Below are 26,365 nucleotides of genomic sequence, written 5' to 3'. Positions count from 1 at the left end.
CAATTCACATAGGTAGTGTGAAAAAAGATATTTACTGCCTAATAAAAGACAGGATATCTGTTTGTTGCAGACTTCCAGAGGATTTATCTGACTGCAGAACTTTAAGGGGCGCTTTTGGTCTATTCGGAATAGAGCACCTCTCACAGTAATAAGTAAATTGTTCTTAGTTAAGCACTAGCATGTCACAAATTGTTTTTGCTGTTCCCATAATAAGATGATGTCTTCCTGGGACTGTGAGCTTTTCTAGATGAGGTTATTTAACCTGCTGCACCCGCTTCCAGTTTCTTTGCAGGATTAAGATCTGATCTTAATATACAAAGTATTTTTTTTCCCTTTCCTGCCTTTCCATACTTTCTGCTACAACCTCTGGTGTTGTGGTATAATGGTGCTGTGGCATAGTGGAACAAGCCTGAATAATGCAACTGGAGAGTTGCACTTTGTTTCATGATGCCAAAAAATACCGGATTCCCCCCACCCCACCCCAAAGTTTTGTTATTGGAGGATAACAAAACTGTCTAAAGCAGGGGTGGGCAGAAAGCATTCAACTCCCAGCATTACTAACCATTGGCCACTTTGGCAGAGGCTTCTGGGAGTTGAAGTCCCAAACATCTGGAGATCTATCTTCTGCCCACCCCTGGTCTAAAGCGCCCATAAACAACCATAAATGAGGAATGGTGAGTGCACAATAAAAGCCTTGTCTAGAAAAGCTCTGTGTGGATGTTGTGCTGGAGGTTAGGATTAGATTAGAAACAGAGAATATTGCATTCCACATGCTCCATTTCCCTGAGTGGTGAGAAGTTCCAGGGGCAGCAGGGCTACTCGGGTTTGGTTTTGTTTGGAGGAGAAAGCACTGGAGAAGACTTATGGTAGTATTTGGTAAATATTTCAAATATACAAGTTGAACATAAGAGGAGGCAAGTGGCATGCACCCTGTCACCAGGTAGCAGATTTCCACCTCTCTTCAGGAGGATGGGCGCTCGGACTTTCTCAACCAACAGCTTTCGATGTTGTTGACTTTGATGAATGCTGGCTCTGTCCCTCCTTCACTGCTTCTTGCCCTTCTTGTTAGACGCACAGAAAGAAAACCATTTCATTTTGCTTGAAGCTAGCTGCATCCTGCATCGTTCACCAATGTGTCCATTTTTTCTATCCTATTCATGATTGTATAAAACAGTCATATTGCTCACGTTGCTTTCAGTATTAAAAGAAAGCTTGGAAGGTCTGAATAAAAGGGCGGAATGGAAAGAGAAAATTCTCTGACTCTTTGCTCCCTTGCTGTGAGGGCAGAAGGCTCAGTCTTCGCAAAGCAGCCAGCTCCAAAGAGTGAGATCTCTGCTGTCAATCTCAGTTAAAGAACTGAGAACACACACCCACACACACCTCTTCCACACAGCAATCCACAATGGCAATCAAGCCCTGCCATTTGTAGCCTCAGCAGTGGGGGGGGGGGAGTTTACTGTGCTTTGTCTAGGAACAAATGGTATTGGCCTGGGATTGCTCCAAGCATGTTGTTGGGAGGATGGGTTTTTCCTGCTTTACAGCTAGGACAGAGAATGACCCTCAGGTAGTGTCTCACATACATTAAACTAAGCATCCTGTGAGGCAGGACTCAAGGCTTCTTTTGAGAAATGGTAAAATCTCAAAAATAAAAATAAAAATCCAAGAGGTATAAACTCCAAGAGCCCAGGCAAATGTGATTCTCCAGACCACTCCTATTCTCCAACCCTGGTTTTCCCCTCTGTAAACTATTTGCTCAGCATCAGTCCTTGAGGGATGGAGAGGAGGAGTGGTCTATAGCCAGGAGAATGACTCTTGCTTGCCTGGCTTCTTGGAGCTTATCACCTGTTGGATTTTATTTGATGTTGTACCGTTTTTTCAAATTAGAAAACTTTTCATTTTGTACAACTGAGAAAGAGAACAGAAAAAAGAATAGCAACATTTGTAGAATCATCAAATGTGTTTTGATTTCATTAAATTGTTCTTCAGAAGGCATAAGGCTGCACATTATCTTACAGTTGGTCATTGCACCTCAAAAAGGGTATTGTAGAGCTGGAAAAAGTTGCAGTGAAAGGGCAACCAGAATGATCAACGGGCTGTCCACAAAGAAAGGCTACAATGTTTGTGACTTTTTAGCTTAGAAAAAAGGTATGTAAGGTGTATAGAGGTGTATAAAATGGAGGTGTGTAAAATTATGCATGGTATGGAGAAAGTGGATAGGGAGACATTTTCTCCCTCTCTCCTAATACTGGAACCTGGGGTCATCCCCTGAAGCTGTTTTTTGGGAGAGTCAGGGCAGACAAAAAGAAGTACTTTTTCATGGAATGTGTAATTCTGTTTCCCACCTCCTAGCTGAGCAGAGCAAAGCAGAGCAGAGGAAGCTGCTCCAGCTGGTCTAGGGGCTATACAAGCAAGCAAGCCCCAAGAGAGCAGGTGATCAGAGCGAGTGAACAGGGAGAGCAAACAGGAGTTTGTCAGGGGAATTACAGTGGAAGAGGAGACAAAGGCAAAGTGGTGAGAGGGCTGGAGTAAGCCCAGGGGACTGTCCTTTCCATTCTGAGTTGCCATGTACTCACCATGTGCTCCTGAGAGCTCTAGTTGAATTAAAGGGGTATGGCCTGAGTACTCCCAGCAGCTGTGTGGGCAGGGAGTTTCAGTCTGTTTCCTGCCTCGTAGCTGAGCAGAGCAGAGCAGAGCAGAGCAGAGGAAACTGCTCCAGCTGGTCTAGGGTCTATACAAGCAAGCAAGGTCCCAGAGAGATTGCAATCAGGGAGAGCAAACAGGAGTTTGGCAGGGGAGGTCCCTAACAAATTTTTGTTTTCAGTTTCTTTTCTTGTAATGCACACTTCCATAATAGTGGGACTCTGTTGTTAACCTTCAGTGAACAGAAGACAAAGCACAGGCTATCACAGTACCATCAGAAAGCTAGAAACATAAAGGGAATAGAGAATATGAAAGGAAAAGACTCTCCAATGGTGGTAACCTGCAAGGTGTGTGCAATGTTTGTTTTCTTGCCTGAGATCAAGATGGCCTACACATGCAACAAGTGCAAGTTGATTACACTGTTGGAAGAAAAGGTAAGAGAACTGGAGCTGTGAGTGTCAACCCTCCAGGGAATAAGAAAAGATGAAGAGTTCTTAGACAGAACGATGGAACTACAGCAGCAAAGTGAAATGCAGAAGCCAGAAGAGCAACAGCAAGATGAGGCAGAAAAGGAAAATGCTGTGGCAAGGAAAAATGAAGTAGAGGATACTTCTTGGAATATGGTGACAGTTAGGAGCAGAAGAAGTAGAAGCCACTCTGCACCAGTGGAAGCAGTGGAACTATGGAACCATTTTCAGGTACTGGAGGATGAGACTGGAGGACAGCCTGCGGAGGAAGAATTACAGAGGACCCCACATGAGAGTGAGCAAGAGGCTGAAGGACAGTCAAGAAGAGGCAATGAAACCAAGGACTACAACAACAAGAAGAGTAGTAGTTGTGGGATACTCCTTGCTGCGTGGCATTGAAATCCAAGTATGTCGTGAAGACCCGTGGACTCGCCAGGTATGCTGTCTCATGGGAGGATGTATTAGAGACATGACTGAAGGGTTGTCTACACTCATAAAACCCACTGACAGGTATCCCTTTCTTTTCATCCGTGTGGGAACAACTGATACCACCAAGTGGAGCTACGAAGAAATCGTGTCAGACTTTGAAGCTTTGGGAAGGAAACTCAAGAACTTTGGGGCCCAGATAGTTTCCTCATCCATCCTTCCAGTAGTTAGAAGAGGGATAGAAAGGGAAAGAAAAATACTCCAGCTACGAAGGTGGTGCCGATGAGAGAGATTTGGATTCTGGGACCACGGGCTATACTTCTTGGAAGATGAACTGTTGGCAAAGGACAGGTTGCATCTCACAAAGGCTGAGAAGAATGTGTTTGGCCACAGCATGAAGAACTTCATCAGGAGGGCTTTAAACTGAATCCTACAGAGAAGGGAGATGTAAAGTTGGGGGTAACCATGGACGAAAGCTGATGCACCACAACGGACACAACAACAGCTCTAATAGCGCCCAATAATAGTCTTCAAAAACATGTAGGAAGAAAGTCAGAATATAAAGCACATGGTCTTTGATGTCTATATATACTAATGCCCAGAGTATGGGAAACAAACAGAACGAATCTGAATTTTTAATACAGGAGGGAAATTATGACTTGATAGGTGTAACTGAGACTTGGTGGGATGACTCTCATGACTGGAATACAGCAACGGAAGGATATAACTTGTTCAAAAAGAACAGGAGGAACAGAAAGGGAGGTGGAGTTGCACTATATGTTAAAAATACATATCTCTGCACAGAAATACAGGAGGATGAGCTTGGTAGCCCCTTCGAGAGCATCTGGGTTAAAATAAATGGAGCAAAGAATAAAAGGAACCTGGTGGTCAGAATCTGCTACTGGCCACTCAATCAAGGAGAAGACAAGGACGAAACTTTTTAAAAACAAATTGCCAATGTTTCAAGGAAGCAAGATGTAGTAGTAATGGGGGACTTCAATTTCCCCGATATTTGTTGGGAGACAAATTCTGCAAAACATGGCCCCTCCAGGAAATTCCTGACTTGTGTTGCTGATATAACTTCCTCCTACAGAAAGTGGAGGAAGGAACTAGAGGATCGGCTATCCTTGACTTGATCCTAACCAACAGAGATGACTTAGTGGATAAAGTAGCAGTCACGGGAACTCTGGGTGACCATGTTATACTTGAGTTCTTGGTTCTAAAAGAAGCAAAAGCCGAGTGTAGCCAAACGTGTACTCTGGATTTTAGGAAAGCTGCTTTTAATAAACTCAGAACAATGATAAGTATGGTCCTAAGCAAGCGACTGTAATGAGAAAAGGAGTCCAAGATCATTGGGAGTTTTTAAAAGAGGAAATTCTCAAGGCACAATTACAAACAATTCCAACAAGAAAAAAAGGCAGAAGACAACAGAAGAAGCCAATGTGGCTTCACAAAAAGCTTACAGATGACCTGAAAACAAAAAAGGACACATATAGGAAGTGGAAGGAAGGCCAAGCAACAAAGGAAGAGTACAGGTGGGTAGCAATTGCAGGGATGGCATCAGGAAGGCTAAAGCTGAGAACGAGCTGAGGTTAGCGAGGGATGTTAAAAGCAACAAAAAGGCTTTCTTCAGATACATGCAATGTAAAAGACAGAGGAAAGAAATGGTGGTTCAGCTATTAAATAAGGATGGCAAAATGATAACAGATGACAAAGAAAAGGCAGAAGTGCTCAATTCCTACTTTGGCTCAGTCTTCTCCCAAAGAGGGTCCATGACCCCCCTGGCAAAGGCGAAGTGCAGGCTGAAGGGGCAGGATTGCAGCTTGAGATCAATAGGCATATGGTCAAGGAACACCTAATTCCTTTGAATGAGTTCAAATCTCCAGGGCCAGATGAACTGCATCCTGGAGTAATAAAGGAACTGGCAGAAGAGCTCTCAGAACCACTGTCTATTATATTTGAGAAATCATGGAGGACAGGTGAGGTGCCAGATGACTGGAGGAGGGCTAATGTTGTCCCTATCTTAAAAAAGGGTAAAAAAGAGGAACCTGGGAACTAGAGACCAGTCAGTCTGACATCAATCCCTGGGAACAGATTCTGGAGCAGATTATAAAGCGATCAATATGTAAGCACCTTGAAAACAATGCAGTGATTACTTGAAACCAACATGGATTTGTCAAGAATAAATCCTGCCAGCCAGACAAATCTGATCTCATTTTTTGATCAGGGTCACCTCCCTTGTGGACTGTGGAAATGCTGTGGACATAATATACCTCGACTTCAGCAAAGCTTTCGACAAAGTGCCCCATGATCTCCTGATGAGCAAACTAGCTCAAAGTGGGCTAGATGAAGCAACTACCAGGTGGATCCACAGTTGGCTACAGAATCGGACTCAAAGAGTGCTTCTCAATGGGAACTTCTCAAACTGGGGAGAGGTAACAAGCGGGGTACTGCAGGGCTCAGTCCTGGGCCCAGTGCTCTTCCACATTTTTATTAATGACTTGGAGGAGGTGCAGGGAATGCTGATCAAATTTGCAGATGACACAAAATTGGGCAGGATACCTAATACCTTGGAAGACAGAAACAATATTCAAAGTAATCTTGATAGACTGGAGTGCTGGGCAGAAAACAACAGAATAAAATGTAATAGGGATAAATGCCAAGTTCTTCATCTAGGAAAAAGAAACCAAATGCACAGTTACAAGATGGGGGATACTTTTCCAAACAATACTACAAGCAAGAAGGATCTTGGAATTGTAGTAGATCACAAGCTGAATATCAGCCAACAATGTGATGTGGCTGCAAAAAAGGCAAAAAAGGCATGCTATGTTGGGCTGCATTAATAGAAGCATAGCTTCCAAATCCTTGGAAGTACTAGTTCCCCTCTACTCAGCACTGGTTAGGCCTCATCTGGAGTACTGTCTCCAGTTCTGGGCACCACACTTTAAGAAGAATGCAGACAAGCTGGAGAGGGTTCAGAGGAGGGCAACAAAGATGATTAGGGGACTGGGAACAAAGCCCTATGAGGAGAGACTGAAAGAACCGAGCATGTTTAGACTTGAGAAGAGAAGACTGAGGAGAGAAAGGATAGTGCTCTTCAAGTACTTGAAAGGTTGCCACAGAGAGGAAGGCCAGGATCTCTTCTTGATCGTCCCAGAATGCAGGACACAGAATAATGGGCTCAAGTTACAGGAAGCGAGATTCTGGCTGAACATCAGGAAAAACCTCCTGACTGTTAGAGCAATACAACAATGGAACCAATTACCTAGGGAGGTAGTGGGCTCTCCCACACTGGAGGCATTCAAGACGAGGCTGGAGAGCCATCTGTCAGGGATGCTTTGACTTAAATTCCTGCATTGAGCAGGGGGTTGGACTTGATGGTCTTATAGGCCCCTTCCAACCCTACTATTCTATGATTCTATGATAATTAAACTCTTGTTCTCTACCGCAAGATGTGATGATGGCCACCAACATAGGGCCAATGTAGAAATTCACTTGATACACAGAGCACACATGGAGCCAATGAACACTTTTTAGTAAGCTACAGAGTTTCTCTAATCATTCTGGGAGGGCGGTGGGAGGAAGATGAAGAAAAGATATGTAGCTGCATGCCACGTATCCAGTGAACATCTAGTTTGGCTCTTAGAGGACTTTAAAAGGGAATTAGGCTATCAATGGCTACTAGTCATGATGGCCGTATACCGCCTCCAGGATCAGAGGCACCATGCTTCTTAATAAGACAGTGCACCACTTTGGTCCAAAGCCTGAATAATGAGTCGAAGTGGGCTGATTCAGAGGTGCCTTGTCATGATCAGAGGCAGATCAGAATAGAAACAAGGCGCCCTGAAGTTTAGCAGCTCGTTGACGAGGTACCTTGTCTGCCTCAGAGATTCATAGCTCTTCTTATGCCTTCTTAGCAGCCCAGACAGGCTGACTCCAAAATGTATCAACTTGTCAAAGATCACGCAGATGGAAAATAGGAAGGGAAAAGGAGGCAGAGGTGCCAAATATATCAATTTGAGAGAGATCCGGCCACCGGGAGGGGCAGAAGATGAGGAGGGGGGGAACAGGAGAGGAGGAGGAAGAGGAGGAGGAAGTGAGCTTTGCTGTGAGTCAGCCTCCATTTGCTCATTGTGAGAGAGGTGGTGTTACTGGAGAGGAGAGGACTCTCTGAACGTTATTAGGCTAGAGCAGTGTTCTCCAAAGTGGGGTGCATGTACCACAGTGGGTGCACAAGATGATCAATTGGGGTGCACGAGCTGCCTGATAATTAAGCAGTCTCCCTCTGCCCTGATGAGCTGCCATTGTGTGCAATGATGGTGGTGGCAGTGGTGGCAGTAGGATGGGATGGGATCTGAAAGCGAAGCTCCATGGCATTTCTCTCTCGGCTCCAGTCCTATCCTGCCTCTGTTGTGGCCACTGAGAGCAACTGGGCCAGTCCCAGTCAGGCCCAGCAGAGGAAGGGACAGTTTCTTGCTTGGGCAGTGGCACCAGAACAGCTGCCTTCTTGCTGAAGGAGAGAGGGAAGGAGATTAACCCTTCCCACTCTTCTTTGGCAGAATGAAGCCGAGAAGAAAGTCCATGCTATGATAGCTATGTTAGTCTCTCCCCACCCCACCCTTCTGTAATAAGTTTACAGTTCATTAGTTCATTCTCTTGTTCGTTCATTTAAAAATCCAGAAAATTTCACTGTAGTTGCTTATCTCCCCCCCCATACCTTTCAATTCTCTGTCAAACATTAGTTTGTGCTTACTTTGATTTTGTCTAGATGATATAGGTATAGATTCCCTTTCCTTGTTCTTGGCTCCCCTCCACCTCCCCTTCTCAGTTCCTGAATTCCTTCCCTTCCCATTTTTGATCTCTTTCCCCTAAAAATAAAATAAATATTTTTTTAAAACCCTTCTCTTCTGTTAGGACTAAAGTTAGTGTGCCCCCCCCTTGCTTGTGGTTTAGTGTTTGCTTTTCTTTTGCTCTTGTGTGTGTGGGGGGGGGCAGGGTTGTGCTGTGTGGACAAGTAAGCAGTGTGTGTCAAAGGAGTACACACAGTCCACATTTCCAAAAACAGTGGGCAAAGCACTACACACATTAACAACTATTATTTCAATAATTAATACTACACTGTATGTTGCAAAGCAATCAAGTCCAATATGAGGCATTTTCGGAGTCTTGGCAGGGGCAGAGGTGGGCGAGGTGCTGCTGTGCCCTCCTAGCAGGGTTGCTGTGTTGCTTCCTGCCTCTGTCAGTCCAGCAGGCAACTGCCATTGCTCTTTGTTCAAGTCAACATGCCCACCTGGCAGGGTTGCTGTCTTTGTTTGTTTGCTTCCTGCCTACCAGTCTACCAGTGTTTTCCTGGGCAATTCAGCCAAAGAGAACCTGAGGTTATAGGAAAATAGTACTAGGGTAATTATTTGCACTTCAAAGAAACCTACAGCAGAGTTTAGGGATAGTGACCTCCTCACCGCTTCAACACCTAACTTGATTATCCCATTATGAACTTTGGTTTGAGTTTCTGAGAACAGCACATTTTACCTGTGCCTAGCACAAAAACCCCTGGGCCAAACTGTCTGAGATTTGGCAAGTAGGATGCCCTCCAGGGGGGGCTGTGCGTTCCCCAACTTTCATGCACTTCTGTGGAAGCAGTGAAAAGTTATAGCTCTTTGCTTTGAGAGATTTCCTTGAAAAAAGTCAAATTTCACCTGCACCTTGCACAAAAACTAGTATGCCAAACTGTCTGAGATTTTGCAGGTGAGATGCCCTCCAGGGGGGCTGAGAGTTCCCTAGGTTTCATGTATGTATCATGAAAATGAGAAAAAATATGGCCATTTGTGTTTGCCCATGCAAGTCAATGGGAAAATGCCAAAATCTAGTCGTTTGGATGTCTGACTCTTGCTTCGGATTCAGATCCTAGTCAAAGTGGATGGGGTCTGAATCAGTCCAAAGTGAAGTGGGGCTGCTTCGGAAGGTCCAAAGCGGCATCCAAAGCAAAGCAAGAAGTCTGTGCCCTACTTCTGAATACTAGTTGTTGTGGAACCACAGCAGAGAGGGCTACTGCCCTCTTGTCCTGCTTGTGGGCTTCCCACAGGCATGTGGTTGGCCACTGTGGAAAACAGAATGCTGGCCTAGATAGGCCTTTGTTGGTCTGATCCAGCAGGGCTCTTACGTTATGTTTTTACCTTAACATTCCAATACATAATGATCCTATTCCATTTCTGTAACAAACATATTATCTCCCTGTCCACCCTCCCAACTTTTATATATTCATTTCACCATATAGGCTACTTTCCAGATTCTCAATAGCCATTTTGATATAGCCATTTTTCCATCCCCCCTTCCTCAGAGATAACCACGCTACTGTTAATAAGTGGGTGATCATTTCCAAAACTTCCAATAGCACTATAGATTTCAAATAACAAAAAAAAGTACTGTTGCAGGATCCAGTGTGAATGCATGCCCTATCATATATTTAATATCATGTAATATCATCTCTGTGGGGGCTGTGGGGGCTTAGTGGTTAAGATGCTGAACTGCAGACTGGAAGGTCGGCAGGACAGCAGTTCAAGACCCAAGTGCTGCGTGATGGAGTGAGCTCCCGTCTTCAGTCCCAGCTCCTGCCAACCTAGCAGTTCAAAAGCAAGAAATTGCAAGTAGATAAATAGGTACCACTTCGGCGGGAAAGGTGACACCGTTCCGTGCACCTCGGTGTTCAGTCATGCTGGCCACATGACCATGGAAGCGCTGGCTCTTCGGCTTAGAAATGGAGATGAGCACCACACCCTAGAGTCGGACACGACTGGTTGGGGACACCTTTACCTTTTTAATATCATCTCTAGAATGTTTTAAAGAAGCAAAACAGAAGCAGTACTGCTGTGTACAGCCAAATGCAAGTTCTGTGAGGAATGTCTCATTTTATGTATTTATGTATTGTTTTGCACCAATTCTCACTTTATCTTAACAGCCACACCTGCAATTATTATTTTGTGTTGGCTTTTCGGGGCTTCTCCATGAAGTTTTTTTTTCTAATTGAGGCATGATCTTCGAATCTTCGAAGTTGTGAAGCTTCACAACTTCGAATTTTCGAAGATCATGCCTGAATTAGAAAAAAAAACATTGCAGAGAAGCCCCGATTCTGCAAGAATAACGCCTTAATTTAAAAAACAAACATCCAGAGCGGGGGATAGGAGAGGATAAAACATAATCTCATTTGAAGAGATACAACAACCCCCTGCTCAGTGCAGGAAGCCTGATTCCCAGGCGGTCTCCCATCCAAGCACTGACTGGGACTGACCCATTTAGCTTCCAAGATGAGACACGCATGCGCACATCCAGCCCTTTGCTTGTTGCTTAGGAAACGGGGGCTGCTGAGGAAGCTATGCGATCAGTAGCCGGAAGAAGACATGGGGCTGTCGAGAGCTGTGATTGGACAGGAGGGAAATACAAACACCGCCGCATATGGACAGGTGGGGGAGGGGACTACGACTTGATATGGTAGCGAAGGTGGAAAATCAGAGCACATTAAGGGGAAATACCGGGATATTCGGATATTGAAAGCAGGAGCACGGAAGTGGGAAATTCCGGTTCCAATTTGAGGCGGCTACTGCGTAGTGTGAAAGGCAGGCGGAGAAATCTCATTGGAAGCGAAAAAAGGCGGTAAGTGTAGATCCAGCCAGAGAAGCAGACTTTGCCATAAAACCACTGTTTTCCCCTCCTGGGTACACTATTCTCCCCACCTTCTTGGGGAATAAAATACAGCAAACACCTGTCTGATGTGTTGGAAATGACAGTGGGTACACCTGAGAAGAATACATTGTTCTGCTGCGCCACCAGACTTGGGGGCCTGAAGAAACACCCATCCATCCATATAAATAATACTTAGGATTTTAAAGTGTTCATAGAATCATAGGATTTGAAGGGATCTTGGAGACTGTCTAGCTGAAAGCATTTCACATACTTATTATGTGACCTGACCCTTACAACAGACATAGGAGTTTGGCGTTATTATTCCTATATTGCAGATGGGGAAACTTTGAGAGAGCGGCTTGCCCCCTAATAACATGTAAACCTGAGCCATGTCTTTGTCTACAGCATCAGGTTTACGCCAAGGCAGTTACAGCACGACAATAATTCTGACATAATTGCCAGCATTTTCTCAGCTGCTTCAAACGTCACAAGACAAAAGCTTTCTCCAGTGCTCCTCAGCCATTCTCCACAACATTTGTCAGATAGAAGAGGAACATTTGTTCCTCTACTAGGTGAGAGAATTGCTCCTTATGTTGGAGTACACAGTGAGCAGTATAAACAAGTTTCTTCCCTTAGTGGCAGCTGACACAACTCACTTGAGCATTTTAGAAACCTACACTTAACTTATATTACCCACCTAGGAATTTTTTTTTAAAAAAAATACTACAAATATTAATCTAATTGATGCTGCATGTTACATGCAGATTTCAAACAGAATACGTTAGATGTGGCAAAAATCCAAGGAAGACGTTATTTGACCAGCCAGATTGTACATTTGGAAGATGTGTTCAGAACTGGATAGACTTTCAGTACTGAATCATTACCATTAACTGATGCTGATTATGATCTAACAGATTCTGCATCTATTCAACAGGCTTATCTGGAGGGCAAGGTAAAACAGGTTTAAGTGTTTATTATCCTCCTGCAGATCAGCTGCAATCCTACACAGGATATGACACAGTAGTGTCATATGCATGCTTACTCAGTTTATGAGGTCTATGCCCAAGTAAATGTGAATATCATATATTTAGGCTGCTGTCTACACAGTTAGGCTGCTTAAATCCAATTTAAGCCGATAATATTTAAATTTGCAAAGAACAAGAGACTCCTGCAGGAAATAGCAGGCCTGTGTCAAGCCAGGCCCGCCCCCCATGCCCCCCTCATAATCTCTAGTTAAACTTGTCCTATCTCCCAACATCATTATGATGTATGTTTCCCCAACCTGCTCCATGTAATTGGCTGCGGCCATTGGGGCTGCCTGCAGCCAAAGTCATAGCAAGGGGAACACAAGACTCTCTTTCAACAGCTTAGACCGGGGACAGCACCCTGGCAGCCTCTGTGCCTTTCTTTGACAGCTATAGTGGCACAAATAATGCACACCTATTGAACTAAAGAGCCAATAAGGTTTTCTAGATGGTAGATTAGAGAAAGAGTAGGACACCTAAGTATGCCAATAGGGTCTCCACTTATGAATTACCAAAAAGTGAGGAAATGCATCACCCACAAAGAGCACAAAAGGGGACACTGATTTGCATAACATTTGCATATACTAATTTATAAGTATAGATGCAAATTTAGAAATAATTGCTGTCATTTGAATGGAAATACAGCACATCTTACTATAGTGAAGATGTCTGTGAACAGATGACTTGTGTGCCTTGCTCAGTCTGCTGTCTTCCCTCTCTCTCTTGAAGTTCCAGTTCACACATCACGCTAAGCCACCATGGGTTAATTAAACCACAGGGTGTAATGGAATATGTGGGTGGCCATTTTGATTATTCAAGCCATGTGAGCCCATTGAGGGTGGGTTGTTGGCGTGGCTAACAAACCACCCAGAACCCATGGGCTGTGTTAGGGTTGTGGGTTATTTGCTAACCATGGCAACAACCTACCCCCACTGGATTTGCACAACATGACAAGCCACGGTTGCGGCTTGAATATTCCAAAGCTGCCTGACATTAAATAAGCTATGGTGGGCTGCATGTGAACCGGGTGTCTCTCTGTTGCAAATAAACACACACATACAGACATAGACTGTCAACTGCAGAAATAAATCATTGACCAACTGGAGGGAAATTGTGAGGGGGGTGGGAAACAGTAAATAGAATGAGACAAATTAGATGGGGAAGATTAAGAGCTGTGTGTACATCTAGTTTAGCAAGAGAGTGCTGCAATGATGAGCCTCTAGAAGTCATGTAAATGCCAAGGATAGAAAGGGATTATTTAGGGCTTTACATGGCAGGTGCACGAGTAGAAACGCAGTAGAAAATGTTAGCTTTGTATTAGGAAGAGCTGCCTATCAAACTCAGTGACATTAGAGTGTGGAATAGTTCTTGCATTTAAAGTATTAGATGCTACATCAACCAGGAATCTTGCATGGTCAGGGAGGCCAGGGAAAAAGGCTGTGTTCATTCTCAGTCTATGTAAATGCAATGGTTGAGCCATGCATCGTTTGATAATAATGATGAAACACTTGCTTCAGTTGTAGTGCCCTGCCTGAGTAATAAAACACTTTCATAAATGCTTGCAGGGGGAGCATTTTGCTCCCAAGAAACTCATTTCATGTACCAAGAAGCCAATAAAATCACAAGAGAGACAAACACAAAGTACCACACTATAAAATGTAGAGAAACAAATGCAAGACTCTACAGTTGAAGTTCTAGAAAACAGCAGTTCAGCTAAGAAGAAGCTGTTTCTAAGCTCAAGATTCCCTTCTCTGACAGAAGGAGGAGATGCCTCAGCGCTAACGTCTCTTCTGTCTAGATTATAAATATTGCAGGGATTCAGTAGCGCTGGGCTCCTAAGGCTGTCATTCATTCTTAATCAAATCAGAAGCAGTGGTTATAGTCACTTGAGTATCTCTGTGAAGATCATCCACATGTTAAGTCCTGCTGGATTTTGTTTTCATAGCTGCTGCCTGCCTGCCCAGCTGCAGATGGTGAGCCTGATAGGCAAAGGCCATAGCTCTGTGGAAAAGCACATGATTTGCACGCATAAAGTCCAACATTTGAGCCTCGCCACCTTCAGTAAAAGGACGTCTGTCATCTGAAGTTTTCTAAAGTCTGCTCTGTTTTTTTTTATCAGGTCTGGGGTCGCACCTGGGCCAGCATGGGCATGGTGGTGTACACTGGGGCTGGCATGGGTCATCACAGCACCCTTTCTTTTAAATATATTTATATATAGTTACCGAAGCTCATTTTATTATTTTTACTTTTAAAATAGAATTTCTGCAATGAAATGGTGCTTATTCCCAAGTAAATATGTTTAGCAGCAGAAGCAAACTCCATTTTATTCCATGGTGCTATGATTTGTGAGTTTAAAATGTGAAACTGTGCATGCTCAGAGTATCTTCTTCAGGGTTGGCAAACAGTATTATTGCTGGTTTTTGCTTTAACGTATCGGGATTGTAGAAGCAGTTGTAAAACAGGAAATTGGGGTGCGGGGGGAGAAATGTCTGCTTCAGAACTGAAGTGATATACATGGCTGTCTAAGGGAGGCTCCCATAAGACCATTAAGTCCAAGGTATAAAATTACCTAGATGCACCACTGCATAAATGGAAAACTTGTACTTTGGGCTGAAGAAGATAGAGGCGCTGTGTTAGGCCACTCTCTTGTGCATAATAGGGAGAGCAGAGCCCCATGTGTGACAAATGCGGGAATGACATAAAGCTGAAGGAGCACTCACTGGAACATCAAGGACCAGCACAAAAAGCGATTGCTTACAACCTTTTCACTGATATGTTTTTGTCCCTGAAATATATGGTGAGCTTGGGCTAACCCCAAAAGATGTCTTGATGAATATTTTCTACTATTTCAAGTGTGTTTGTGCAAGTCCTGTGATTCCTATTCCTGAGGAGCGCAGCTGTTTTTCAGCACAAAAGAACTCCAAAGAAGAATGAAGCTTGTTTCTTTTTAAATTAAAAATCTATATACCAATCAGGATAGACAGATTAATAGAAAAGAGCAGAGCAACAAGGAAAGATCCGTGGTGTGCTCACACATACATAGCCATTAATGGTCTGCTGGAGCTTGTTGTGATGGCACCTCTGGAACAGTGTGAGACTGTTGTCCCCAGGCACCAAGGCACATTTACAACATGATGGGGAACAGGCAGAAGAAAATTCACACTGCTGGCTTCCAAATATCTTACTTCAACACAAACTTTAAAGTGTGTATATGTGTTTACCTCAAGGTAGATGCTGAAATAAATGGGATGAATGGTATTATGTAGGAAGGCAAACAAGGAATGAAGTGGGGAGATAAAGGGGCTTTCGGCTTCCATTTTAAATGCAGGATCACGACGACTCCCTTTTTCACCTGCTTCCTTTCCCCCCTCCCCTTCCCGCTCCTTCTCCCCATATCTGAGCCTTCCATTATCTTTCACTGATCTCGCTCCTGTTCTTGCCACTTTTTCTCTTTTCATGGAGGGAACTCAAGCGGAACACAAAGGGGTAACTTGATAGGTCATTATCTGCAATCTATTTAAAAACAGAACAAAGGGCATTTAGTGCAGGAGACGCCCTGGAGGGTCAGGACATCATGGAAGAAGCAATCTCAATCGCAGGATAAAAGCTCCTTGTGAAGAAAGCCAAAGGGCAGGTCTAATAGCCATGTAACTATATACTGTGCTACATGGATATAACTGAACTGGACTGACACTATTTGTAGGAGATGATTCTCTTCCAGCAGTTACAGTGAGTTCGCTAGGAAAGAAAAATTAGTCTTTGCCGAGAAGCATCCTTCTTTTGAAACATAAATGTCAAAAGAAAGGAGTTTGTCAACTTCCACTAGCTCTGCAAATTCATGTGCCTAACTGGAGGTTTTCACACAGCCAAACATCACTGTCAGAACTGTTGCTGCTATTGTTGTGAACCATGTCTGCTTAAATGCAAAGTATATCTAGGTTTTTGGTAGGGATGTGCAAATCAGCAAAATTCGAGTTTGCTGAAGTTCTCCAAATTCCATCTCGAAGCTCGTTCCAACTCGAACCCGTATCAGATTGCAAGTATGTTGCTATTTGAGGACTATTAATTCTTCTTGTACTGGCTGCTTGCTTGCATTTTTATTAATAAACCAACATCTCATTGAACTAAACACTCTAGCATTGCCCCTGGAACTTCTAATCTCTTGGGAAAATGGGACATAAACAAAACAATTATAAATGGATGGGGAAAGTTGCAGTGCTTAAGGCATTCTTGTTAACTTTAAACTTTGGAATATAATGCAGATTATTGCCAGAGTTAGCCTGGGTGCCTAGTATTTGTGGATACTAGAGTTCAAGGAAGTAATTTTATTTTCATATACAATAATCATTTCCAAATTGGTCACAGGAGCCTTGCGGGAGAACAGCAGAAGGTGGCTGGGGACCCTCAAGTTCTTAGGCTGCAATTGAGTCACATGGAATTCAGTGTGACTTACTTCTGAGTAGCCACATATAAGATTGCATTTTTAAGGGCACTGAAAGCTAGCAGTTCTGTCAGATGTTAGCATGAGTCAAGCATGTCCCAAATTTCCATTGGCACATGCTTCAAAATCAAAGATTTAGGCACCTTTAGCGCAATTTATCTTGAGGTCTCCCATACCGTTGGCATTGCATCCATTGCTGCTTGGATTTGCGTGTCATAAATCCCCAGGTTCACACGTAATGAGAAGCCACCACCATGGGTAAATTCCCCCCTGGGGTTTCTTGTTGCATCTTGAATATACAAGCTGCAGCGGGGAACACCGTAGCTTGTTGATACGTGCAAACCCAGTGAGGGTGGGTTGTTTGGGTGGTTGACAAGCCGCCCCACCCCTAAAACACCCCATGGGTGGCTTGTCAATCACCCCAGCAACCACTACAAGAAGCCCCGTGGCGAAATTCAGCCATGGTGGCTTCTCGTTACAGGTGAACCAGGCCTATGTATATCCATAGGCACATCTCTAACTAAGGAGAGTATGCCTGCTGGTCTCTCTTACACACACTGATTTGAGGATATCTTTCCCTACAGATCATCAAAAGCTGGAACGAGAGGCTCGGATCTGCCGTCTCCTGAAGCATCCTAATATAGGTAGGAAAAAGCCTTTCTTCTCTGTGTGATGGGTGTCTACATTTGGGGAGGCAATACGCTTCTAATCCTTCTTTCATCCACTCCTGTTAACTGCTAGGGTACCAGGTACATTTTGGAATGGAATGTCAGTATTGCCATACTGCACATTTCAAAAATAAACAGCACCAGGTAAAGCTGAGGTCTTCACCAAGCAGTTTTAATAGAAGTTCTGGAAAAAAAGATAAAATGTATGTTCTGTGGAGATGAATATTCTAGAATAATGGAAATCTGCCAATTTCAGTGTGTTCCATGAAAGTATTTCATGTGCTGCCTGGAATGCAACAGTCTCTCTCACACATCGAAAGAAACAGTCTTTCTCACACATCGAAACTCCACTGAAATGGTTAGGTGTTGAACAAACATTTCATAATGCACCTTATTCATGTGCATTATTTTTATTGTCCCATTCCTCCTCTATGTTTTGGGTCTGGGGGCTTTTTTCCTCTTTGTTTTAAAAATTGATCTGCTTGCTGATATATTCCCGTTTGTACTAATTCCCATTAGACACTCCATTTACCTGCCCTCCCTCCCCCACAAAACACAATATCTCTATTTCTAATATATATGTCTGATGTTATTTTTCTGTGTGGTGGGAATTTTTTGTATGGAGGGGGATTTCATTGTTTGCAGTCTGAAGTGGTACAAACCAGACACAGGTTTTCTATCTCAGTGTCTAGACACCCTTTTAATTTCCCATAATACCCCAGAGCAACACTAAGTCAGAAGCACTGTGGGAATTTAAAACAGTGCAGGGCAGGCACCAGCAGTAAGCCTTGCCAGGACTCTGGGGCCCTGCCAGCTGCTCAAGGATGCCAGGTGGTAAGGCCAGCCTTGCCTACGTGATCTCTTTTTCTGCTTGAGGGAAAACCAGAAAGCACCTCAGATTTTCCCTGCAATATTATGCTTGTTCTAGGCTCAGTCTGGTACCACTACCATGCTCTCTTATGCTTTGTGGAATGGACAGGCAGGGAGATAAGAAAAGCCTTTCTGCAGTGGAAATGCCAGGGTCCTGTTAATTAAAAATATATAGTTAGGCTGCATAAACTCTCCAGTACTGATTTTGCACAGTAATAGAGCTCAACAGGGAAAGGAAATTAACAACAAGTTCCAAAGCTGATTCTTGAAATGGCCAGGAGGCGTATAGTGAGAACACAGCTGGGCGGCTTTTAAACTTTTTATATAACTAGTGCTATAGGTAGGAGTGCTCTCATACTGCAGTAGCACACCAGGGAAATGCACAGGGGCAAGGAACATGGGGGGGGGGAATAATAATAATAATAATATTGAAAGTCAGAGAAAAATTTCAGCTGGTACAGGAATTGTGGGACTAATGCAGCCTCTTACTAATGATAGCAAAGATATTATCCAACGGCTACTCATGACATTTGTGCAACCACATTCTACACAACAGAGCCAATAGAAACGGAAGCACTGGCTGCAGGAGACGGGATTGTATGTCCCCATGACAACATATTGTGGTTTAAGCCCTGAATATTTCAGAAACAGAAGCTGCACCTTCAAAGAAACCTCTGGCTTCTTTGCCAGTACTGAATGAAACTGCCAGTGCCAGCTCCGGGTGTGTGAGGGCCCCAGGGCAAGGCCCCCTCAAAGGGCCCCCTCCCTTGGTGCGCCCGCCTTCTCACCACCATGGTCACCAGCTGCTCCTGCTCCTGCTTCTCTTCCTCATCATTGCTCCCACTTGCTTGTTTGACAGGCAGGGAGGCAGTAAGCAAATGGGCAACAGCATCTACTGCAGGGGACGGCAAACCTCAGTCCACACTGACGCCCAATCCGCCCTGGGCAGGATTGAGCACCCTTCGCAGGCCCCACCCTCTGCCCTTGCCAAGCCCCTCCTGTCCCTAAGCCCCCCCCCCCGAGATTGGAGATAAGGTGGGGACTCCCCTGCACCACTTCCCACACTGCAGGAAAGAGCAGGCTAAATCAGCCAGGGCTTGCAGGAGCCAGCCCCATCAAGCCTCAGCCAAATCCCTTTCTCCATGCAGAGACAGGGATGGAGATCCACGCCTCTCTCTGTATGGAGGGATTTTTTTTTCAAGTGGGTAGGTAGGCTGGGAACAGATGATGTCATGGAAGGGGGCAAGGCTGCAGAGGGTGAGACCCAGGAAGGCAAGGATCTAGAACACACGTGGTGGCCCTCACTTCTCCCAGGATCCTGTCCACATCCTCAGGCTGTACAAATAAAAAGTATCCAACAACACTGGACAAGCAGGGGCCAAAGTTATATCCACTGGGTCAGTATCAACTATAGCGTCTAAATCAGAGTGGATCTGAACGATTTTGTCTGCAAAGTGCTGAGCAAATTGTTCACAGCAGGCAGTCCAGAGCTTTAAATTATCCTCTTGTGGGCTAGTGTATAAAAGACCCCTGACCACTCAAAATAGCTCCGCTGGATGGCTCTTTCCAGACGCAATAGTTGCAGAATTTATTTTTAATTTTTGCTGCCCATATTGCCACACAGTAGGTACTCTGTCTTCTCACCACCATTTTCTGAGCCAGAGCAAGAGGCAGGTGAACAAGCAGGTTGCAGTGGGCAAGGGGAGGAGCAACTCCAGGGGCCTCTTGTCAGCGCGCCCCTGCTGGGGTTTGGGCCCTCCACAGGTGCCCTATCATGCCTACCCCCCTGAAAACTGCACATTTATTGTGCAACCCTCTACCCTCAGTGGCAGAAAAGGCCCTGAATGGCTTGCTTAAAATGTCTCTAAAAGCAAGAAAAGCCCATTGATTTTAATCAGCTTTGGAACTTACCTTTGCTGAAATAGTTGGTCACATGTTATGGCATATTTCAGGAGATGGGTTCAGCAGCAGTTCCCATCTCCCTCTGCTGACTGTTGTCTCAACACAAGATTTGATTCAGTGGTTCTTCTTTAGCAATGCCAATTGCAGGTGGGGGCCTCCTGCCTGGTCCAGATCAGGGTCACAGTGGGGGCAAAGGTTTAAAGCCCCATCAAGTCAACAGATCGCTGGTCCACTATCTGTCCTTTAGGGTAGCGATCTGGACCCATGCCTTCACCTCTCTTTCTCTCTTTTCTCTGCCGCCACCACCACTGCTCCTAGTTAACCCAAGCTGAGGCAAGCAGGCTTCCTCCAGCTCTCAGGGTGTTTACGTGGGAGTAAGAAGACAGCTGGCTACACTCCCATTGTCTGCTGGCCAAGCAATTACCCCATCTTCCTTCCCTCCATGACTTACACATTCGAGCGTAACCCAAGCAGACTAGGCAGCGTGGGTGGGACAAACCAACCTTTGAAAGTGTAGATAGGAATCCAATCCAGCCCAATAGTCTTATTAAGTAACTTAATTAAAGTAAATATAAAAACAGGATAGTGAAGGAAAGCAGTGAGTATGCACAATAAAAAACACACAACAGAAACAAAGCTGACATCCCAAAATGCTGATCTCCCTTCAATCTATGCTGAGTAATCTAGGAGAGCACTAGATTTACATCAGGGTCTCCATAGCAATCAACAAAGCATCTTGTGCTGGTCAAAGATGGAAAAAAAGGGACCACTCAAAATGGCATTATGTCATGTTTTATGTTGTTGGACAGGGGTGATCTTGACTGACACAGGGTCATGCACAGGGTCACAGCCATGCTGAGAGGGGTTGATGGGAGTTGTAGCCCTCCCCTTCTGGAGAGCACTAGATTAGAGAAGGCTGTTTCAGAGTACCAGGATGTCATCTGATGTATGTGGCATATGAAAGATATAAGGCAGAAGAAAGGAGAAGAAAACAAGCCCCCAAATGCTAATGCTGTGACGGTGATGCTGATTCACTCTGCCTTGCTCCCCATCTCCCAGAGCATGAGCTGCTCATGGCTTGACAGTAGCTAGCTACCTAAATGGAGCTTCACCTAGTGAAACAATGTGCCATCCCGGTCACTTTAAGGGACCGCTCCCCTTTCCGATGACTTTTAGTCTAAACAGCTGTACAGATGTGGAAAATCTGCTGGGCTTTAATATACTGGAAAAAAAACTAAACACAGCAGCAAGCACTGATGCTGTAGAATGGTAAACCTTACATGATTTACTTCCCAGGTGACTACTACACAACACGAGTTTGGGACAATGTCTGATTAAAGAATGAGAGCATTTCTACATGAGGCTTTTATTGCACACTCGTGATTGGTCACTCATGGAAGTCTGTGGGTCCTTTACACAACATCGTCAACCTCCAGGGTGTCTCCTGCACTTTCTGACCTTTATCCCACTTTTTAAAAGATCGGAGTTAACCCGATAAGGAAAGTTAATCGGATATATCAGTTGTGTGCAATTGTGCAGTTCTGCTATAACCACAGCACCATCTAGTGGCTGTAAAATGAAACATATAGAACTTGCTGGAAAAAGAATTCTCCGATTCAAAGCATGTATCTGACCATGTACACGTGCCAATCTTAATCCCTTAAAGAATCTGGAAGTAGAAGCCCCAGTAAGGATGCAGGATTTTAAGCTTGTGTGGTGAAGCTCTGAGACCCCCCTATTTTGTCATGTTGATTTATTTACCTTTGCCTGGATCCTTCATTGTAAGTAATGTTGGTCTATCCTTGGAGTTATGCTCAATCACAGATAATTAGGACCTAAAGCAAGTCAGGTACAGGCAGTAAGCCTCACCTTTAACATTTTGCTATTGCTGCTGAATTCGGAAGTAAGGTTACAACGATCCTACTTGCGGATACGTCTCGATGAGCCCAGTGAGACAACACATTCTGGATTGGTCTGCCTCACTCTTCAAACCTGCCCTGCAACCTGGCTTCCCAGGAGAACAAACTTTATCAAAGAGAACCAGGAGATTGCCATAATAGTGGTTGCTTATATCTTGCGGTGTGTGCATCTTAGCTGCCAGTGCCCGTGGCTGAAGTTATCAACTTTTTCAAAACTGCTTATTTTGCCTCCAGCAGCCGTCTGACGCAATAGGCCAAGCTTTTCCTGATGCTTAGTTGTTTCCATACCAGGATAAGCTTTGGCTGCTACATTTCTGTCTACTGGGCTGCTGCTCAAGGCACAGGGTCAGGCCCAGTTTTAAAAAAGGAAAAGGTGGTGACCTTAGTTGGCACCCTGCTCTGTCCACCTATACCTCAAAGCACAAGAGTGGGTGCCATGGTGAGAATCTCATGCTGAGCTCAGTTCAGCTGAGATGTATCTGTCATGCCTGGTCTCTGATCTGCTTCTTTGGCCTCTAGGATTCCTTCCTTCCCCCCCCCCCCATCCTGCCCAACAGTGGCTCATTGCCTTTAATAGCTGTGCAACTGGCAGAAATTCAACAGGCACAGTACTGATCAGCACAGTCCTTTTGTTCTGGGAAAATCTGTACCTGTGGAATTCTGTTCATTGTATACCTCTTAAAGGCACCAAGCCTGTGCCAGGAAAAAAGAAAAGAAAGAAGCTTCTACTTCATCACTCCACTGTACCATTGCCATTTTTCCTTCTTCTCCCGTGCCTTTAATAGTAGTCTAAAAAACAAATAATTAACAGGTGAGGCTTTCTAAAAGACTTATCTTCATGTATGGTGGCCAGTTAGAACAGGGATCCTGAACCTTTAATACTTGTGTATTATACAATAATAGTATAGTTGTGTGTATTACACACAACTACACCTGCTCAAATTCTCTGTTCTGTTAAAGTGTAGGAACCAGAGCTCTGGTTTCCTTTGCATGTGGGCCACCCTGCATTCATAGCAGGCTGCTGTGAAAGACACAGTATAAAAAAGCAACAACTCTCATCCTGGTTTCTCCTAAGTGCCAGAGAGCACGGAACCATTCTAGGTTTTCTGGGCATTATGGGAGAATTCATTGACTGGTGAAATAGATGTGGAGATGAGCCATGAACTGAAACATATTTTATTGCATCCTGTGCAGATAGAGTTGCTTAACGGGCCAGAAAAAGACCCGCCTGCCTGACCTGCTCTTGTGCCTTTAGCAGCAGCTTTATAAACAGGAATCAGTTTTCATGGCATGGAGAAAAGCTCAATCCACCTGGTAATGCCTACAGATCAACCACAGGAGCATGGTTGGTAAAAAAAGAAAGCTGGCAACCTTATGTACAGTGTGAGCATCCTTGCTCTCTAGACACTTCTAGTTATTTATAAACCATCTTAGTTTACAGGAGCCATCTGTATGTAGAAGTTTGAGTGTAGAAGAAGCTTTGGTGGAATGGAGGAATGAATGCAAGGAAGTTGCATTCATTCATGGATGATAAGGAGGATGAGACAAATTCTTGGAGAAGGCTACCAATGGCTACTAGTCCTGATGGCCATTTGCTACCTGCAGTATCAGGGGCAGTGTGTCTATGTACACCAGTTGCTGGGGAACATGGGCGGGAGGGTGCTGTTGACTCATGTCCTGCTTGTGGGTTTCCCATCGACAGCTGGTTGGCCACTGTGTGAACAGAAAGCTGGATAGGTGGACCCTTGATCTGATCCAGCAGGGCCCTTCTTACGTTCCAGCCTCTACTGGTCCTCTGTTCTTCACTCTGTCTATAACTGTATTCCACCACCATTGCCCTTATTTCCACCCCTCCTTCTGTTCACACACACTCACACGAATACATGCACACCCACATGGCCTCTGCTTTATAAATGTTTCAGACCATAAAGAACCTGTCAGCTTCAATCTGTCTTGGGCAAATGCCTGCACAGCAGCATCAGGTCTTCTTTACATCAGGCAGAAACACAGATTGTGCTGGACCAAGCTGTTGCTATGGAAACAGAGTCACTTCCTTTCTCCCCCTTTCTTTGAGTATAGGAATGCTTTTCTGGAGATAATATTTGTGTGTGTGTGTGTGTGTGTGTGTGTGTATGTATGTATGTATGTGTATGTGTATATATATATATAGGAAGCCAGATTCCAGCTGAACACCAGGAAAAACTTCCTGACTGTTAGAGCAATATGACAATGGAACCAATGACCTAGGGAAGTGGTGGGCTCTCCCACACTGGAGGCATTCAAGACGAGGCTGGACAGCCATCTGTTGGGGATGCTCTGACTTGGATTCCTGCATTGAGCAGGGATTGGACTCGATGGCCTTGTAGGCCCCTTCCAACCCTACTATTCTATGATTCTATATATTCTAATCAGCTACATATGAAGACAATAACATGTTTGAGATGCATAGGGTAAGAATCAGATGTTGAGAGAAGACAGCGAAGGAAACCATCCTTCTCTCTCTTTTAAAACTTTTTTTTATTTTGGTAGATTTAAAACATTTTTACGTTGAAGTTTTACAGAGACCAATATGACTTAAATTAAATATAGAGAACTGACATGGAAAAGCTAACTCTAATAGAAAGAAAGACAATGTGAATATTTATTCAATCTATATCCCACCACATGCTTTTAAAAAGCCTGAGGATAGCTAGGATTAATCAAAATCAGCCATAAAAAACCTTAGCAATACAATGAAATCAGTTTAAAAATAAACAGCATAAACAATAATACTGCCTTGGCTCCATCTGGCACTGAGTTCAGATCTCTGCCAGGCTATTCTGGTTTGTTGAATACATGTTGTACTTCCAGGTTGTTGTTTTTTAAGGTTGTCATTTATTTTTAACAGCTCTGCTCCTTTTCCCTCAACAACGGCTTGGTACACAGAAATTCAGCAGGTGACACATCCCAGTGTGCAAGGCTGCTGTTAAAACGCAAGAGCAGGGATAGTGAAAAAGGTGGCAACCACAATTATGAGATAGGAATACTATTTTATCCAAAAATTAAAATATACCAACTTCTAAAAGAATATTTCAATTTCCGAGCTTTGAGGATATAGTCAGGTTTTCAGTTTTTACTCTGAATGCTTTAGAACTAAAAGTATTATGTATGTAGCATTCCAACTTGTTTTTTCTCACAAAATGTATGCATTTAGAATGGGAGATCGCAGCAAAATTACATTTACAAGCAGCCCAAACTGTTCATGGAGCATGGGGTGGAATGGGTCACCCTAGCGCATTGGGGCCAGCGCATGGTGTTGTTTGGCTTTGATAACCTTGCCTCTGCCTCCCTCGCTACCCAGCCACTATCTTTGTGTGAGGTGTGCACGTGGGCGTCATGGGAGCAATGTACACAGAAGAAGCATAGCGATGTTTCCAAGATCTGATGTCAATTGCACTTTGGTGTGCAATGTTATTATCAGCTGCTATATGCCTGTGGTATAGCAACCTATGGTAGGAGATGAGTGGGCAAGAGAAAAGGTGGTGGCAATGCTCTTTTTTTAAATCTCCAAAATACATTCCATCTGTGTGACTCACCAGAATGAGATCCAGCTTGCAATATATTGTGGAGTGCTGCAGCCATAGCTTCCTTATCTTCCCTCAGGGATAAGATAGTTAACATGCTGACATCTGAATTCACATCACTATTAATTCCATGCTGAAGAGGAGTGGGCAGCTTGTACTTCTTCTGAAAACAATTGTGAGAGGCACTGGGCAGACACAGTCAGTTGCTTGCATTACATGGCTACAATTTTGTGCATTTTTCTCTGTGGCCATAAAAGCTTTCCCCCCTCTCCCCCAACACACTTTTTATAAATGAAAGCCAAGATTAATTGGATTAAGTGTGATGATTCATCAGGTACCAGATTGCCAAATGCAAAAGAGGAAAGGGCTCTCCTGCACTTTTATTGTCATCTAAGCTATACCATTTGAAATTCCTTCTTTATATAAAAGTGCACAGCCCCCTGTCTTCTTTACCATCTGGCCACACTTTTTGCGTGTCATTCTTTTTCATTTTTTAAACTGCTTCTCTTTCATTCATGAATCCCTTTTCTTTCAGTCACATGCAGCATTATCTCCACTTCCATCTCTTCCAGAGTGACCGGTTGATGTTGTAAAGGTGGAAAATAGGGCTCCCTTACATTTTAATAGTCCTGTAAGAAGAGGGGAATTTGGATGATGCAGCTTGTCCTGCAGTGTTGAAAAATTGCTTCACCTACAGTAATCCCCTATTTTACACAACTGTTAGAAGTACACAAACTCAATTCGCCTTTGCACTAGGTCACCATACC

The 26,365-nt window shown here is 44.1% G+C and overlaps 1 protein-coding gene across 1 annotated transcript in view; it reads left to right on the top strand.

Annotated features, from left to right (window-relative positions):
- The window catches only part of CAMK2A (calcium/calmodulin dependent protein kinase II alpha), a 161,402-nt gene that overhangs the window by 69,435 nt on the left and 65,602 nt on the right, over window positions 1–26,365 (top strand). The window contains exon 4 of the mRNA XM_084829810.1: window positions 17,261–17,320. Within this exon, the coding sequence (XP_084685936.1) occupies window positions 17,261–17,320 (60 nt within the window). The remainder of the gene's footprint in view (window positions 1–17,260; window positions 17,321–26,365) is intronic.

Source organism: Heloderma suspectum, chromosome 2, assembly GCF_057233095.1.
Source record: "Heloderma suspectum isolate Gila_16-S chromosome 2, 16-S_ref, whole genome shotgun sequence".
Taxonomy (NCBI): domain Eukaryota; kingdom Metazoa; phylum Chordata; class Lepidosauria; order Squamata; family Helodermatidae; genus Heloderma; species Heloderma suspectum.
The sequence above is the reverse complement of the archived record's forward strand: the minus strand, read 5'-3'. Positions and strand labels throughout refer to the sequence as shown.